Consider the following 19,698-nt stretch of genomic DNA (forward strand, 5'->3'; position numbering starts at 1 on the left):
TACTCCTCAAGCATTTTATTTCTTCCCTGTTGCCTATACATGTTATACATCTCTCTCTTCTTCTTTATCAGAGTTCCAATATCCCTCAAGAACCAAGGTTCCTTATTCTTATTGCCTTTAACCCTGACCGGAATATACAAACTCTGCACTCTCAAAATTTCTCCTTTGAAGGCCTCCCACTTACCAATCACATCCTTGCCAAAGAACAACCTGTCCGAATCTATGCTTTTTAGATCCTTTCTCATTTCTTCAAATTTGGCCTTTTTCCAGTTTAGAATTTCAACCCGAGGACCAGATCTATCTTTATTCCATGATCAAGTTGAAACTAATGACGTTATGATCACTGGAACCAAAGTGTTCCCCTACACACACTTCCGTCACATGCCCTAACTCATTTCCTAATAGCAGATCTAATATTGCATCCTCCCTAGTTGGTACATCTATATATTGATTTCGAAAACTTTCCTGAACACATTTCACAAACTCTAACCCATCTAGACCTTTAACAGTATGGGAGTCCCAAACAATCTGTGGAAAATTAAAATCCCCTACAATCACAACTTTTTGTCTCCTGCAGTTGTCTGCTATCTCTCTGTAGATTTGCTCCTCCAATTCTCACTGATTATTGGGTGGTCTATAATACAACCCCATTAATATGGTTATACCTTTCCTGTTTCTCAGCTCCACCCATATGGCCTCAGTAGTCCTGCCAAAGCACTACTGTAATATTTTCCCTGACTAGCAAAGCCAACCCCCACCATTCATCCCTCTGCCTCTATCATGTCTGAAACATCGGAACCCTGGAACATTAAGCTGCCAGTCCTGCCCCTCCTGTAGCCAAATTTCAGTAATGGCTGTGATGTCATAATTCCACGTGTCAATCCAGGCCCTCAGCTCGTCAGCCTTTCCCACAATACTCCTTGCATTGAAATATACTCACCTCAGAAGATTGTTACCATCACACATAACCTTACTATTTGTGACTTTGCATGAACTACTAACATCATTTATTTTTACTTCCGTTCCACTATCCACTCTGGCACTCTGGTTCCCATCCCCCTGCAATTCTAGTTTAAACCCTCCCCAATAACACTAGCAAACTTCCCTGCAAGTATATTGGTCCCCTCGTAGTTCAGGTGTAACCCGTTTCTCTTGTACAGGTCCCACCTGCCCCAGAAGAGGTCCCAATGATCTAGAAATCTGAAACCCTGCCCCCTACACCAGTTTCTCAGCCACGTGTTCATCTGCCAGAGCATCTTACTCTTACCCTTACTGGCACGTGGCACAGACAGCAATCCGGAGATTACTACCCTCAAGGTCCTGTTTTTCAACTTCCTACCAAGCTCTCTGTACTCACTCTTCAGGACCTCCTGACTCTTTCTACCTATGTCATTGGTACCAATGTGTACCACGACATCTGGCTGATCACCCTCCCACTTCAGAATGCTGTGCACACGATCAGAGACATCCCTGACCCTGCCACTTGGGAGGCAACAAACCATCTGGGAGTCTCTGTCACAACCACAGAATCTCCTGTCTGTACCCCTGACTATGGAGTCCCCTATCACTACCGCTCTCCTCTTCTTCCTCCCTCCCTTCTGCACTGCAAAACCAGACTCAGTGCCAGAGAACTGGCTGCCACAACTTGTCCCAGGTAAGCCATCCCCCCAACAGTATCCAAATCGGTATACCTGTTTTGGAGGGGAATGGTCACAGGGGAATCCTGCACTACCTGCCCTTTCCCCTTCCCTCGCCTGACGGTAACCCAATTACCTGTGCCCTGTTCCTTAGGTATAACTACCTCCCGGAATCTACTATCTATAAACTGCTCAGTCTCCCGAATGATCCGGAGGTCATCCAGCTCCTGCTCCAGTTCCCTAACAGTTAGGAGCTGCAGCTGGATGCACTTCTTGCAGGTTTCGTTGTCAGGGACACCGGACGTCTCCCTGACTTCCCACATCCTGAAAGAGGAGCATTCCAACATCCTGCCTGGCATATTCTCTAGCCTGAACAAAAAAAAAGAAAAACAGCAACTCACCGGAACCTACCCTCGCCTCTGCCTGTTTCTTGCCGAAGCCTGACTGAGCCAAAGCTGTCCCAGTCCGACTCCGTCCACTCCAACGATGGCTGCTATGATGATGGCCGCTGTATACGGCGGACTTTCTTTTAAACTTCGCCGCGCTATGTCATGCACCTGCGCAGTCTAGCCTCTTTTCCCCGATCAGTTAAAGAAAAGAAAAACGAGCTTCCCTCTGCGATGCTTCAGTCTTTCACTCTCAGCCTCTTGCTTCGATTGAAAAGTAAATATCCTTGCTTTTATATTCTAAACCTTTCGTAATGAATTTTAACGTTGAACTTGCCTTCCTTAAGTTACCCTGCAGGTTAACTTTTAGTGAATCCTGTACAACTCCGAAGTCCATTTGCACCTCTAATTTTTAAGTTTTCTCTCCATTTAGAAAATAGTCTACACCTTTATTTCTTCAACCAAAATGTATGACCATACACTTTTCTACGCTACATTACATCTGTCACTTCTTTCTAATCTATCTAAATCCTTCTGCAGGCATCCTGCTTTGTCAACACTACCTGCCCCTCTACCTATCTTCGTAGCCACAAAGCCATCAATTCCACCATCCAAATTGCTGACATACAATGTGGAAAAAAAAACTGGTCCCAACACCAACCTTTGCAGAACAACACTGGTCAGTGGCAGCCAACCTTTATTCTCACCCTTTGCCTCCTGCCTGTCAGTCAGTCTTCTATCCGTGCTAACATCTTTCCTGTAATACCATGGGATCTTATCTTGTTTATTAGCGTCAAGTGCGGCACTTTATCAAAGGCCTTCTGAAAATCCAAGTAAACAACATCCACTGACTCTCTCCTTTGTCTACCCGGCTTGTTATTTCCTCAATTCCTGCAAGCATACTCACTGGGCTGCAGTCACAGGTTTGGTTTTGCCCATGCAGGACATGATTAGTAGAATGTTTCCTCCATATTAGTTTATCAAACAGATTATTAAGTCCAGGAATAAGTCGAAATTCTGCCAACATTTTGTGAACCTGAAAGAACCAGAGAAATTATTCTTCAGCTGATTTTCAAAATCAGTAAGCATGTCTATGTTGTCCAAAGCTTTCAGTTCCTGCTTTTTATTAAATAACTTGTAACCCAAATACTAAAGCAAGCCACCTCAGCTGTAATTTTACCAAGTGAACCCAAGGATGAAGAGAGATTAAAAATTGCCCAAGCATCATCAACTAATAAATAAACAAACAAGAACTTCCACCTGACTTGCATTCAGTTATGGATGCTAAAATGCATGAATTGATCCATTACTGTGAAAACCATAATAATTTTACTGAAGATCAGGAAAACACTCATCATCTGACTTCATTATCTTCTTGTTGAGTGGGCTTGGTTGCACTTCTGGGTCTGGATTTGTGTGAATAAATTATGAGGAGACAGGAGTTTTGTAGAATTAAAGAAACCAGCAAGATTGCTTACTTTCTTATCACAGAAGTATATTCAGCCTTCAGACTTCTGCAAGAACAATGTTAATGGTCTTTTTCCTTACCCTAACCTCAGATGACTGCAATTCCAACCCAAATTCTTTCAAAAATGACTGTTTATTAATTCTGCTTTTCTCACTCACCTGGTTTCGCTGCCTTCCCATCAGCAGTACACATAACACATACAACACTTCCACTTTGTACATGATCTCATGCATGATCTTCATGGACTGAGGAAGCCGGCTCCTAAGCTGGCTGGCAGCCAACACACTCTCATCTGCGGACTCTGAATGTGAAGAATAACGTTTAAATAAGGATTCACAGTGTACAATCAACAAATTGTTTTTGCAGTTCTGAAATACATTGTTGAAGGTTCAAGATCCCTGTATACCAAATTTGCAATTACAATGAGGGGAACAAGGATGTCCAATAAACATGCCTCCAACACTTCCTATTCCAAATTCTGATACAATGCTCAAAGTTAAGAATCTACTTTTCTTTTTCCAAATCTAAGAATGTTTCTTTAAGACAAGTCTGGCCTAACCACTTCTCACACAATTTGATTAATTCTTTTGTTCCTTTTAACCTTACTGGTGTGTGCCCACCAGTAATTAATATAAACTTAATTTATATTTACAAAATACAATTAAGTTGGTCAGTAAAATTATTGAAAATCTTTTCTTTGTACTTTTGTCAGTTAAATAAAGGTTCACGTGAATTAACATATCACAGATTTTTGTTTTTATTGCATTTTGGAAAATATCCCAACTTTTCTGGAAATGGGGTTTGTAAGAAGGATGAGGGGGATCTCACTGAAACCTTTCAAATGTTGAAAGGCCTAGACAGAGTAGATGTGGAAAGGATGTTTCCCATGGTGGGAGAGTCTAGGACAAGAGTGCACTCCCTCAGGATAGAGGGGTGCCCTTTCAAAACAGAGTTGCAGAGAAATTTCTTTAGCCAAACGGTTGTGAATTTGTGGAATTTGTTGCCATGTGCAGCTGTGGAGGCCAGGTCGTTGGGTGTACTTAAGGCAGAGATTGATAGGTTCTTGATTGGACATGGCATCAAAGGTCACGGGGGAGAAGGCCGGGAACTGAGGTTGAGGAAAAGGATCAGCCACGATTGAACGGCGGAGCACACTCGATGGGCCAGATGGACTAATTCTGATCCTATGTCTTATGGTCTTATACTGTGGTGAACAGAACTACACACAATCTAGCAAGAATACAAAAAACAAGAAGGAAGGCCAAAATACTGTAGGAGCTACATCTGCAAGTGGCTTGCAAATGTAAGTGGGTACTGGAGAAGTAGAACCAAAGGATATACTGATGTAAAGTGATGAAGGGGTGTCTTAGATAGATAGATAGATACTTTATTCATCCCCATGGGGAAATTCAACTTTTTTCCAATGTCCCATACACTTGTTGTAGCAAAACTAATTACATACAATACTTAACTCAGTAAAAAATATGATATGCATCTAAATCACTATCTCAAAAAGCATTAATAATAGCTTTTAAAAAGTTCTTAAGTCCTGGCAGTAGAATTGTAAAGCCTAATGGCATTGGGGAGTATTGACCTCTTCATCCTGTCTGAGGAGCATTGCATCGATAGTAACCTGTCGCTGAAACTGCTTCTCTGTCTCTGGATGGTGCTATGTAGAGGATGTTCAGAGTTATCCATAATTGACCGTAGCCTACTCAGCGCCCTTTGCTCAGCTACCGATGTTAAACTCTCCAGTACTTTGCCCACGACAGAGCCCGCCTTCCTTACCAGCTTATTAAGACGTGAGGCGTCCCTCTTCTTAATGCTTCCTCCCCAACACGCCACCACAAAGAAGAGGGCACTCTCCACAACTGACCTATAGAACATCTTCAGCATCTCACTTAGGCAGCTTTTATAGAGATTCAACATCAGATTGATCAATAGCCTGTTAAAGTGCTGTACATTCTGAGTTACTGTTAGTAGCTGAATGCATCAGACATACCTGTGCTACTGCTTTGGTCAGCTTCTTCAGTGGCCATGTGCATTAAGGCATCAAAAACCAATGCGTTGTCGAGCCATGTATACCATTCTTCTAGCTCCTGCAAGTTTGAGCCTGCTGTCTCAGAGACCTTACGCGTGGCCAGTTTACACAAACGTTCAATGAATCCAGGAATATTTAAAAGGGTTACTACATTGGGATTAAAAGAGGTTACATTTGAATACCGGAACTACATTCTCCTGGTTACAGCATAGACTTCATGTGCAAGAATAACATAAGCAGTGATGGAAGAGAATCCAACAAACTGTGCCCAGAATATAGTTCTGATAAAAATCATGTTTGGTTTTGAGCCAAAACATCAGCAATTTATTTTCTCCAATAGATGCTGCATGATCTGCCGAGTTCCTCCAATACATTGTTTTTTGTTCATGTTCCAGCATCTGCAGTCTCCCGTGCCTCCTCTGATAAAACTCATGATCACTTCCAATCAACATTTTTTAAAGAAAGTTCAACTTGAATACAAATTTTGCATGAATATATTAAAATTCTGGCTTCTGGTTTAAAATTGAACATATTGATTTCTCTCATGGGAAAACAGGATTGGTAGATGAGTCATGAAGTAAAGGAAGAAAGTCAATTTCACTCTCAAAAAAGGAAAAATAACTGAGATTGCATTACAATACAAAAATGGTAGTCAGTACCTAGCTGACAGTGTAAATTAAGCTCCAAATATGGATCACACCCTACCTTGGTTGTTCTCTGCTCGTGAAGGTCCTACAGCTTTCTTCTGTTGTGCATTTTTGGCAAGCAGTGTGTGTTTGTCATCGTTTCCTGTGTCCAGTTCAGAGATTGTCACCGAAAGAATCCGACAGAAATTAGCAAGTTGTTGCTGGTCAAAACTAGCGACCAGGTTTGTAAGGTTTGGGATATCCTGTAACTGGATCATCTCCTTGAAATAAATAATGCCAATGTAAAGTGAGAACTATTCAGAACTATTTTCTTAGGTGTTTGAGATTTAAAACAAATACGGTACTAAAAGGCACTAGGAATTAATCTAAAATATCAAGCTAAAAGTTATTACCTGCATTTACACTTTTCATCCCAATAAATGGGACCAACCAATATAAACAATGGCTTATATGAGACTGATGCAGTCAGCCTTCAGTCCGCACATCAACATGAAATGTTAGACTTAAGTCAAGTCACTTTTATTGTCATTTCGACCATAACTGCTATGTACAGTACATAGTAAAAATGAGACGTTTTTCAGGATCATGCTGTTACATGACACAGTACAAAAACTAGTCTGAACTACATAAGAAACAACATAGAGAAAAAAAACTACACTGGACTACAGACCTACCTAGGACTGCATAAAGTGCACAAAACAGTGCAGGCATTACAATCAATAATAAACAGGACAATAGGGCAGTAAGGTGTCAGTCCAGGCTCTGAGTATTGAGGAGTCTGATAGCTTGGGGGAAGAAACTGTTACATAGTCTGGTCGTTGGAGCCCAAGTGATTTGGTGCCTTTTCCCAGACGGCAGGAGGGAGACGAGTTTGTATGAGGGGTGCGTGGGGTCCTTCATAATGCTGTTTGCTTTGCGAATGCAGCGTGTAGTGTAAATGTCTGTGATGGCAGGAAGAGAGACCCCGATGATCTTCTCAGCTGACCTCACTATCCGCTGCAGGGTCTTGCGATCCCAGATGGTGCAATTTCAAACCAAGCAGTGGTGCAGCTGCTCAGGATGCTCTCAATACAACCCCTGTAGAATGTGATGAGGATGGGGGGTGGGAGATGGACTTTCCTCGGCCTTCGCAGAAAGTAGAGACGCTGCTGGGCTTTATTTGCTATGGAGCTGGTGTTGAGGGACCAGGTGAGATTCTCCGCCAGGTGAACACCAAGAGATTTGGTGCTAATGAGTCTAGGGGTAGAGCAGGAACTCAAAGGAAGTTAAGGTATACTCTGTTTATTTTCCACAGAAGACAAAAAGCCTTCTTGAAATAGTGGAGCACTGTAGGTCAGGAATAAATGAGGTAAAAGAAATCAGCATTGCGCAAAATTGTTAATGAAATTATTGGGGAAAAAAGTTCTCTGGACCCAATGACCTGCATCCTGCACTCCAAGAAAAACAGCCCTAGCCTTTCTAGTCCCCTATTATAACTCAAGTCTTCAGTCTGGCAACATCCTCTTGAAACTTTTCTGCACCTTTTCTACATCCTTCTTACAGTAAGGTAAACAGTCTTATCACAATATTCCGGATGTGGTTTCACCAACAACATATACAATTGTAATTTGACATCCTAACTATTGTACTCATAAATGCAAGTCTCATAAGTGCAAATGTTCTCATCAAAGGTCCAACCAGAGGAATATCAATTTTTCCCACTTCTTGTATCCTCACCTTTTCTGACACTGATGTACATGGAGAAATTTACATTAGACAACCAACCAACTCCAACCAGCCTGCATTAAGAATGTGAGAGGAAGCCAACTGTGGGCATAGAAAGCACACACAATCATGAAAAGAAGATCACATACCATAAGACCATAGGACATTGGAAAGGAATAAGGTCACTTGCTTCATCGAGGCTACTCTGGCATTCCATCACCTATGTTTTCAAACTTCCGGATGGTCCTGAGTTTCTGGACCTTGTCAGTCAGGAGCACTTCTTGGAGATGTAGTCATCAGGAAGACAGTTAGGTATCCTGAAATCCCACATCTCATGGAAGGAGCATTCTATTGCCTCAGCTAACACCCTTCTCAAGCTTAAGTACTAGGCTCTGCCTATTCTTAACAAAATCTCACTGCTCACACAATGGCCACTCCACTTAAAACTCACTTCTTTTAATTGGACCTTACTATTAACCCAAACAATCTCCTGATCTGCTGACATCTCGCCAGGCTTCACTCACTCTTTAAAAATGGCACTTAAAGTCAACAAGGAACTGTCTCCAACTCACTCCATGATCTCCTGATCTCACACAAGTCCTGGCAGGCTAACTCTCTCAGACAGCCCTCAAAGACAAAAGAGAAATCAGTGGATGTTGTGTACTTGGAGACCTTTGACAAGGTGCCACATGTGAGGCTGCTTAACAAGCTACAAGCCCAAGGTATTACAGGAAAGATACCAATATGGATAAAGCAGTGGCTGATTTGCAGGAGGCAAAGTGTGGAAATAAAGGGAGCCCTTTCTGGCTGGCTGCCGGTGATGTAGTGTTCCACAGGGGTCTGTGTTGGGACTGTTTCTTCTTATGTTATACGTCAATGACTTGGATGGTGGAATTTACGGCTTTGTTGCAAAGTTTGCAGATGATACAAGGATAGGTGGAGGGACAGGTAGTTTTGAGGAAGTAGAGAGGCTACAGAAGGACTTAGACAGATTAGTAGAACGGGCAAAGAAATGGCAGATGAAATATAGTGTCAAAGTGTATGGTCATGCACTTTGGTAGAAAATATAAAATATAAAACTTGAAGAGAAAATTCAAAAATCTGAGGCGCAAAGGAACTTGGGAGCCCTTGTGCGGGATTCCCCAAAGGGTAATTTGTAGGTTGACTGGGTGGTGAGGAAGGCAAATGTGATGTCAATATTCATTTCCAAAAGACTAGAATATAAAAGCAAAGATGCAATATTAAGGCTTTATAAAGCACTGGTGAGGCCTCACTTGGCATATTGTGAGCAGGTTTGGGCCCCTTCTCTTAGAAAGGCTGTGCTGACAGTAGAGAGGGTTCAAAGGAGGTTCACGAAAATGATTCCAGGTTTGAACGGCTTGTCATATGTAAAACCTTTGATGGATCTGGGCCTGTATTCACTGGAATTCAGAAGAATGAAGGTGACCCAATTAAAACCTATTAAATATTGAAAGGCCTTAATAGAATGGATGTAGAGAGGATGTTTCATATGTGAGAGAGTCTAGGACTAGAGGACACAGCCTGAGAATAGAGGGGCGACCTTTTAGAAAAAAGATGAGGAATTTCTTTAGCCAGAGTGGTGAATTTGTGGAATTCTTTGCTACAGGTGGCTGTGGAGGCCAAGTCTTTATGTATATTTAAGGCAGAGGTTGACAGATTCTTCACTGGTCAGGGCATAAAAGGATACGGGGGTGGAGGGGGGCAGGTAATTGGCGCTGATCCATTTATGATGAAATGGCAGAGCAGACTTGATGGGCCAAACGAACTAATTATGCTCTTATCTCTTGTGGTCTAAGTCAGGATGTGATCAGGTCGCCAGAGCTGTGAGATGACAGTGCCAACCACTTGGAAGAACATTGTCCTTTTGAACTGAAGAAAACAACCTTGGATTAAAAATTGAATCTGAGTGTTGAGAACAAAGTTCCAGACACAGCAAACTTTGAAACTGTGGTGCCAAAGTGAGATCATGTTTCCAGAATCACCTCTGAAAGTGGTTGGAAAGGAGCATAAAGAAAACAACGTTCTCCTAATACACAGACACAACATTCTGAAGCAAAATACACAGACCTTTTTAACTCCAAGGATATCTTCTATTAGCGTAGCCGTTTGCAAAAAGGTCTTCTTATTTGTCATGAGCGTGAAGAGAAACAGTACAAACTCATTCCGTTCTGAGAGACGCTTAGTCACCCCATCAGTCTGAAAATAAGAGAGGATGCTGCTTTATCGGTCTTGAACACCACCTTGCAACCACACATTTTCCAGAATAAATATTGACAATGGCTAAATCCCTCATGTCTGTGTTATTTGGAGTTCCCAAATCATCTTGGGTTCTTTTCAAATTCTAATTTCTTCACTTCTCCCCAAATCTGTTTCACATTACATCAGGTTTCCAGTATCTTAGTAACCCACTTTAATCTCAAATGTTTGATAAGAAACTTTGGCACTATCTTGATACGGTGGAATATGTGGATCAAATACCTAACTTATTTACACTTCAATAATGTTTTCACTGCACTTCACTAAGGTGCCATGCAAATGCACATACTTATAACTTCAAGTTAATGCTCCTTAAAAACCAGATCAGGACTTGCTTTTGCTCTACTCCTCACCAAAAAGTATAATAGCTTCAACAAAAATGCTTCCCAATTTGAGCTTGGTGATGGTAGTTCTACTTCCGAATCAGAAAATGGTGGGGTGGCGTTTGAATTCTAGAGTGCGAAGCAGAAATTCCCATCTGGCTGACAGTACTGTGCTACAATGACGAGAGCTGTCATTTTTCAGATGCAAGATTACATTGAAGTCCCATTTGTTTCTTCAGATATTATTATTAGTTATCAGCAGACAGCATGATTATTGCACAAACTGACAAGATTTCACACATTCAACAGAACACTGGTAGTTCAAAAGGCAAAAAAATTTGACTAAAACATTACTAGTGTAACGGGGTTTTTTTTTCTTTTTCTTTGTTACTGTGTATGTAATCAAAATGGCGTCTTTGTTTGTTACAAGTAGGAATCCTGGCGCCTGTCTTAATGGTAGGAATGCTATTGTCTTTGTTATGATAAGTGCTGGAAGCTTGTTTGGGACTGTAAACTGATTGTTGGTGGGGGACTTTTGGGGAGTCGGCGCGATGGAGTGAGAGAGAGAGAGGACGGGGTGCTGGAAGCTGGGCGACGGTACGGACCCCGAGCGGGGGTCCCCGGCCCAAGGTTTTCGGTGAGGAGAGGAGACGGAGACAGAGGAGTGTGGAGCGTCTGGTTGACCACCGTGGGGGTCCCAGGAGGCGGGTCGAGGAGTTCGGAGGGGATCGAATACCAGAAGACTTCAGTAATTCAGTTAGTCTTGGTCTGTCTTGTGCTTATGTGATATCATACTGGAGGAACATTGAATTTCCCCTTGGGGATGAATAAAGTATCTATCTATCTATCTATCTATCTATCTAATTGAGCTCCAACGATTGTGCACGAAGTGGTTTGGACTTTGATAAGTTTGGCGCCTTTTCTTTTTTTTCTCTTATTCATATATACTGTATCGTTAGTAATCGCTTAGTTATAGTAATCTTTATAAATTGTACTCATTTAATCGCATAAGGTGTACTGTCTGTTTTTGGGCGAGGCGGGGACATCACACAGCATCCACACCAGCTGATTACCCAGTTTGGCGGGGCCGAAGGCTGCTCCCCCTAGACTAGAACGAGTTTGAGCGATGCCTGAGGCGACCCAGGGGTTACACTAGTAACACCTTTTCTGAAGTAAATTGAGTGAATTATCATCGCAATGAAGAGGCCAGTGAAGGTGAAGTGAACTCGAGGGATGAACAATGCTGGTACATATCAGAATTGACGCAGATGGAGTGAGCCATTTGGAGAGAAGTCTTTCACTCCGTTCCGAATAGTTCACAAGGTACGGGACAGATAAGTCCCCCCAGAAGAAGTTGTTCTCACATGGCAGGGGTAGGCAACCGTGGCTGACAGGTGAAGTTAAGGACTGCATAAAAGCCAAGGAAAGGGCATATAAAGTAACAAAAGTGAATGGGAAGTTGGATGATTGGGAAGTTTTTAAAATGCAACAAAAGACAACTAAAAAAGCTATGAGAAAGGAAAAGATGAACTATGGCAAACTAGTTGATAATTTAAAACAGGATACTAAATTTTTATTCAGTTATATAAAGAATAAAAGGGAGGTGAGAGCTGATATTGGACCACTGGAAAATGATGCTGGTGAGGTAGTAATGGGGGACAAGAAATAATATATGAACTTATTAAGTCTTTACTGTGGAAGACACCAGCTAGATGCAAGAGGTCTGGGAGCAGGAGTGAGTGCCATTGCTATTACAAAGGAAAAAATGCTAGGCAAACTCAAAGGTCTCAAGGTGGATAAGTCAATTGGACTACATCCCATAGTCCTGAAAGGTTGTTGAACAGGCAACAGATGCATTGATCATGATCTTTCAAAGAATCACTTAATTCTGGCATGGTCCCAGAGGACTGTAAGATTGCAAATGTCACTCCACTCTTTAAGAATGGAGAAGGTAAAACTAAAGGAATTGTAGACCAGTTTGCCTAATCTCAACGGTTGGGAAAGTGTTGGAGTCTATTATTAAGGATGAGGTTTCAGGATACTTTGAGACTAATGATAATGATAAAATAAGTCTTGTTTCTGTCAAGGGAAATCTTGCCTGACAAATCTGTTCCAACTTCTTCAAAGAAGTAACACGTAGGGTAGACAAAGGAGAGGCAGTGGATGTCATTTACTTAGATTTTCAGAGGGCATTTGATAAGGTGCGAAACATGAGGAAAGATACTCACATGGATAATGGAATGGCTGACAGGCAGAAGGCAGCAAATGGAAATAAAACAGGCCTTTTTTGGTTGGCTGCTGGTGACTAGTGGCGTTCTTCAGGGGTCAGTACTGGGACTGCTACTTTTCACATTGATTGTCTATGATTTGGATAATGGAATTGATGGCTTTGTTGCAAAGTCTGTCGATAATATACAGTGGCATGCAAAAGTTTGGGCACCCCGTTCAAAACTTCTGTTACTGCGTATAGCTAAGTGAGTAAAAGATGACCTGATTTCCTAAAGGCATAAAGTTAAAGACGACACATTTCTTTAATATTTTAAGCAAGATTACGTTTTATTTTCCATCTTTTACAGTTTCAAAATAATAAAAAAGGAAAAGAGCCCGAAGCAAAAGTTTGGGCACCCTGCATGGTCAGTACTTAGTAACACCTCCTTTGGCAAGTCTCATAGCTTGTAGACACTCTCTGTAGCTAAGAGTCTTTCAATTCTTGTTAGGGGGATTTTCACCCATTCTTCCTTGCAAAAGACTTCTAGTTCTATGAAATTCTTGGGCCATCTTGCATGAACTGATCTTTTGAGGTCTATCCACGAGGGCCATGGCAAAATAATAGACTAGTGGTCGCCAACCCATCGATCACGATCGACTGGTCACATTTGAGACTTTCCCAGTAGATCCCGAAAAAAATGGCAAAAAAAATACACAAATACTGTTGAGAGATTGTTTCCAGGTTGCGGGCTTTCAGTTCCGTTCTTTCTGCCCAGTACGCATGCGTGTAGCTCCCCACACTACACAGTGTGCTTCAGTGGTCTCCAACCACCAGGCCGCGAGGAAACAATGAGTCAGCTGCACCTTTCCTCATTCCCTGTCATGGCCACTGTTGAACTTGAACACACGCGAGGTCATCAGTCGCCTAAACGCAGTGATACCCTCACACCAAGGATCAATGGTTGGCCTCGTGCGGCCGGCGGGAAGTGCTGTTGCTACAGGCCTGGAGCGCGGACAGATGAACGCCACCTCTGAACCTGTTTAGCACACCGAATGTTCGTGGGGAACCCGGAGCTAAAATATTCGCAGACGACCTAATTCGGGCTCAGGGTTTCATAAGTAGCAGAGCAGCTACCTCACTGCAATCTACTGAAGCAAACTTTTGTCGGCCAATAGATCCTACAAGGGGGGCGGGCAGGCGCCCTGTCGCACACCTCGCTCGGTCAGTCGCTTTCTCCGGACTGCGACCGCCATGGCCCCGGCATGGGAACAGCCGCACTTGGCTAAGGCGTCTGGCGGCGGGCGGGCAGGAGGCTGCAGTTCGGGCCCGGAGGCTGTCTAATGAGGCAATGAAGCCTCAAAACTGCTTCAGTACCCTGAGTCCAAGCACCCTGCACTTAAAGACAAACCCGTTGAGTTTTGTGAGCGGAAAAAACATGAGCAAGCGGGACAGAAGCTAAGTGCCGAGAGCTGTGAAAACTAAACTGCAGAATAGACTGGACATAAGGAACCTGCTTCCAGTATCACACACAAAATGCTGGTGGAATGCAGTAGGACGAAGGGTCTCGGCCCGAAATGTCAACAGTGCTTCTCCCTATAGATGCTGCCTGGCCTGCTGCGTTCCACCAGCATTTTGTGTGTGTTGCTTGAATTTCCAGCATCTGCAGATTTCCTTGTGTTTGTTTGAAGTATCACTGTATTCTAGTCGTGTTCAACACCCACACCTTGCGGCCGGTCCGCAAAAATATTGTCAATATTAAACCGGTCCGCGGTACAAAAAAGGGTGGGTAGCCCTGGTGTTTATACATTATTTCTACTTCCAGGTTGCAGGGTTGTACTTCCAGTCTTTTCTGCCCTGGTGTACATGCATATAACTAATCAATCTGGGGTCGATCTTGCCTTTCACTAAGGCCGAGGTAGGGGATCTTGGGCTTAAAAAGGTTGGTGATCACTACAATAGACAATAGGTGCAGCAGTAGGCCATTCGGTCCTTCGAGCCAGCACCGCCATTCAACATGATCATGGCTGATCATCCACAATCAGTACCCTGTTCCTGCCTTCTCCCCATATCCCTTGACTCCGCTATCTTTGAGCTGTATCTAACTCTTTCTTGAAAGCATCCAGAGAATTGGCCTCCACTGCCTTCTGAGGCAGAGCATTCCATAGATCCACAACTCTCTGGGTGAAAAAGATTTTCCTCAACTCCAATCTAAATGGCCTACCCCTTATTCTTAAACTGTGGCCTCTGGTTCTGGACTCCTCCAACATCGGGAACATGTTTCCTGCCTCTAGCATGTCCAATCCCTTAATAATCTTAAATGTTTCAATCAGATCCCCTCTTATCCTTTTAAATTCCAGTGTAAACAAGCCCAGTCACTCCAATCTTTCAACATATGACAGTCCCACCATCCCGGGAATTAACCTCGTGAACCTACGTTGCACTTCCTCAATAGCAAGACTGCCCTTCCTCAAATTTGGAGACCAAAACTGAACACAATACTCCAGGTGTGGTCTCACCAGGGCCCTGTACAACTGCAGAAGGACCACTTTGCTCCTATACTCAACCCCCTTTGTTATGAAGACCAACATGCCATTAGCTTTCGTCAGTGCCTGCTGTACCTGCATGCTTACTTTCAGTGACTGACGAATAAGGACACCAAGATCTCGTTGTAGTTCCCCTTTTCCTATCTTGACACCATTCAGATAGTAATCTGCCTTCCTGTTCTTGCCACCAAAGTGGATAACCTCACAGTTATCCACATTAAATGCATCTGCCCACTCACCCAACCTGTCCAAGTCACCCTGCATTCTCCTAACATCCTCCTCATATTTCACACTGCCACCCAGCTTTGTGTCATCTGCAAATTTGCTAATGTTACTTTTAATCCCTTCATCTAAATCATTAACGTATATTGTAAATAGCTGTGGTCCCAGCAACAAGCCTTGCGGTACCCCACTAGTCACTGCCTACTATTCTGAAAAGGACCCGTTAATCCCTACTCTGTTTCCTGTCTGCCAACCAATTTTCTATCCATGTCAGTACCCTACTCCCAATACCATGTGCTCTAATTTTGCCCACTAATCTCCTATGTGGGATCTTATCAAAGGTTTTCTGAAAGTCCAGCTACACTACATCCACTGGCTCTCCCTTGTCCATTTTCATAGTTACATCCTCAAAAAATTCCAGAAGATTAGTCAAGCATGATTTCCTGTTCGTAAATCCATGCTGACTCGGACCGATCCTGTTACCGCTATCCAAATGTACCGCTATTTCATCTTTTATAATTGACTCCAGCATCTTCCCTACCACTGATGTCAGGCAAACTGGTCTATAATTCTCTGTTGTCTCTCTCCCTCCTTTCTTAAAAAGTGGGATAACATTAGCTACCCTCCAATCCTCAGGAACTTATCCTGAATCTATAGAACATTAGAAAATGATTACCAATGTGTCCACAATTTCTAGAGCCACCTCCTTAAGTACCCTGGGATGCAGACCATCCGGCCCTGGGGATTTATCAGCCTTCAGACCCATCAGTCTACCCAACACCATTTTCTGCCTAATGTGAATTTCCTTCAGTTCCTCCGTTACCCTAGGTCCTCTGGCCACTATTACACCTGGGAGATTGTCTGTCTCTTCCCTAGTGAAGACAGATCCAAAGTACCTGTTCAATTCGTCTGCCATTTCCTTGTTCCCCATAATAAATTCACCCGTTTCTGCCTTCAAGGGCCCAACTTTGGTCTTAACTAAAGAAGCTTTTACTATCCTCCTTTATATTCTTGGCTAGCTTACCTTCGTACCTCATCTTTTCTCCCCGTATTGCCTTTTTAGTTATCTTTTGTTGCTCTTTAAAAGTTTCCCAGTCCTCTGGCTTCCTGCTCATCTTTGCTATGTTATACTTCTTTTCTTTTATTTTTATACTGTCCTTGACTTCCCTTGTCAGCCACGGTTGCCCCCAACTCCCCTTAGAATCTTTCTTCCTCTTTGGAATGAACTGATCCTGCACCTTCTGTATTATTCCCAGAAATACCCACTATTGTTGTTCCACTGTCATCCCTGCTAGGGTGTCCTTCCAGTCAACTTTGGCTAGTTCCTCCCTCATGGCTCCATAGTCCCCTTTGTTCAACTGTAATACTGACACTTCTGATTTTCCCTTCTCCCTCTCAAATTGTAGACTAAAACTTATCATATTATAACAATATAACAATTACAGCACGAAAACAGGCCATCTCGGCCCTTCTAGTCCATGCTGAACGCTTACTCTCACCTAGTCCCACTGACCCGCACTCAGCCCATAACCCTCCATTACTTTCCTGTCCATATACCTATCCAATTTTACTTTAAATAACAATACCAACCCTGCCTCTACCATTTCTAATGGAAGCTCGTTCCACACAGCTACCACTCTGAATAAAGTAATTCCCCCTCGTGTTACACCTAAACTTTTGCCCCCATCTCTCAACTCATGTCCTCATTTGAATCTCCCCTACTCTCAATGGAAAAAGCCTATCCACGTCAACTCGATCTATCCCCCTCATTATTTCAAATACCTCTATCAAGTACCCCCTCAACCTTCTACGCTCCAAAGAATAAAGACCTAACTTGTTCAACCTTTCTCTGTAACTTAGGTGCTGAAACCCAGGTAACATTCTAGTAAATCTCCTCTGTACTCTCTCTATTTTGTTGACATCTTGCCTATAATTCGGTGACCAGAAATGTACACAATACTCCAAATTTGGCCTTACCAATGCCTTGTACAATTTTAACATTACATCCCAACTCCTATACTCAATGCTCTGATTTATAAAGGCCAACATACCAAAAGCTTTCTTCACCACCCTATCCACATGAGATTCCGCCTTCAGAGAACTATGCACCATTATTCCTAGATCACTCTGTTCTACTGCATTCTTCAATGCCCTACCATTTACCATGTATGTCCTATTTGGATTATTCCCACCAAAATGTAGCACCTCACACTTTTCAGCGTTAAGCTCCATCTGCCATCGTTCAGCCCACTCTTCTAACTGGCCTAAATCTCTCTGCAAGCTTTAAAAACCTATTTCATTATCCACAACACCACCTATCTTAGTATCACTGCATACTTACTAATCCAATTTACCACCCCATCATCCAGATCATTATGGTCACTACCTCCTAATGGCTCCTTTACCTCGAATTCCCTTATCAAATCCAGTTCATTACACAACACTAGATCTAGAATTGCCTTTAGCTTGCTCCTCTTGAGGTAGTCCATTGTGGATTTTGAGGTGTGTTTAGGATCATTATCCTGTTATAGAAGCCATCCTCTTTTCATCTTCAGCTTTTTTTAAAAAAACAGATGGTGTGCTATTTGCTTTCAGAATCTGCTGGTATTTAATTGAAGTCATTCTTCCCTCTACCAGTGAAATATTCCCTGTGCCACTGGCTGCAACACAAGCCCAAAGCATGATCGATCCACCCCCGTGCATAACAATTGGAGAGGTGTTCTTTTCATGAAATTCTGCACCCTTTATTCTCCAAACGTACCTTTGCCCATTGCAGCCAAAAAGTTCTATCTTAACTTCATCAGTCCACTGGACTTGTTTCCAAAATGCATCAGGCTTGTTTGGATGTTCCTTTGCAAACTTCTGATGTTGAATTTTGTGGTGAGGACGCAGGAAAGTTTTCTTTCTGATGACTCTTCCATGAAGGTCATATTTGTGCAGGTGTTGCTGCACAATAGAACAGCACACCACCACTCCAGAGTCCGCTTAATCTTCCTGAAGGTCTTTTGCAGTCAAACGGGGGTTTGGTTTGCCTTTCTAGCAATCTTACGAGCAGTTCTCTCAGAAAGTTTTCTTGGTCTTCCAGACCTCAACTTGACTTCCACCGTTCCTGTTAACTGCCTTTTCTTAATTACATTATGATCTGAGGAAACAGCTACCTGAAAACGTTTTGCTATCTTCTTATAGCCTTCTCCTGCTTTGTGGGCATCATTTATTTTAATTTTCAGAGTGCTAGACAGCTGCTTAAAGGAGCCCATGGCTGCTGATTGTTGGGACAAGGTTTGAGGAGTCAGGATATTTATAACATTTGATGAAATTTGCATCACCTGGCCTTTCCTAATGATGACTGTGAACAAGCCATCGCCCTAACAAGCTAATTAAGATCTGAGACCTTGGTAAAAGTTATCTGAGAGCTCAAATCTCTTGGGATGCCTTCCTGCATGGTTCCACCATGCAGGAACTTTTGCATGGTGCTCCTTTCCTTTTTTTCCACTCTAAAACTGTACAAAACAAGAATAATACACTAATCTTACTTAAAATGTTGAAAAGAATGTTTCATCTAAAACTTCATGACTTCTGGACATCAGTTCATTTTCTACTCAGTGAACTATTCACATTAACGGAAATTTTGACCAGGGGTGCCCAAACTTTTGCATACCACTGTAGGTGGAGGGGTAGGTGGTGCTGAGGAAGCAATGCAATTGCAGCAGGACTTAGACAAATTGGAAGAATGGGGGGAAAAAGTGGCAGATGGAATTCTTTGAAGGAATAACAAGCAGGATAGACAAAGGAAAATCTGTTCATGTTGTGTACTTGGATTTTCAGAAGGCCTTTGACAAGGTGCCACACATGAGGAATCTAATTAAAGAGTGGAGACAAAGAGTGGGAATAAAGGGAGCCTTTTCTGGCTTGCTGCTGGTGACTTTCCGCAGCATAGGGACCGATTCTTTTTATATTATACGTCAATGAATTGGATGATGGAATTGATGGCTTTGTTGCAAAGTTGCAGACAATAGGAAGATAGGTAGACAGCAGGTAAAGCAGGGAGGATGCAAAAGGACTTTAGATTATGAGAATGATCAAAGAAGTGGCAAAAGGAATATAGTGTGCAGAAGTATATGGTCATGCACTTTAGTAATTGGAATAAAGGGCATAAGTTATTTTCTCAGTGGGGAGAAAATTCAAAAACCAATGGTGCAAAGGTCCTTGGGATTCCTTGCGTATGATTCCCTAAAGGTCAA

General features: G+C 42.6%; 1 protein-coding gene across 2 annotated transcripts in view; it reads right to left on the reverse strand.

The window, feature by feature from the left end:
• LOC140736308 (short transient receptor potential channel 4-associated protein-like) overlaps positions 1-19,698 on the reverse strand; it is a 155,689-nt gene that overhangs the window by 33,829 nt on the left and 102,162 nt on the right. The window contains exons 6-10 of one of the 2 annotated variants that reach the window (XM_073062299.1): positions 9,972-10,100; positions 6,238-6,439; positions 5,494-5,679; positions 3,650-3,792; positions 2,931-3,059 (exon numbers count right to left, since the gene is read on the reverse strand). In XM_073062299.1, coding sequence (XP_072918400.1) covers positions 2,931-3,059; positions 3,650-3,792; positions 5,494-5,679; positions 6,238-6,439; positions 9,972-10,100 — 789 coding nt within the window. The remainder of the gene's footprint in view (positions 1-2,930; positions 3,060-3,649; positions 3,793-5,493; positions 5,680-6,237; positions 6,440-9,971; positions 10,101-19,698) is intronic. The other variant, XM_073062300.1, reaches the window with a different exon arrangement.

The sequence above is a fragment of the Hemitrygon akajei genome, chromosome 11, assembly GCF_048418815.1.
Source record: "Hemitrygon akajei chromosome 11, sHemAka1.3, whole genome shotgun sequence".
Taxonomy (NCBI): Eukaryota; Metazoa; Chordata; class Chondrichthyes; order Myliobatiformes; family Dasyatidae; genus Hemitrygon; species Hemitrygon akajei.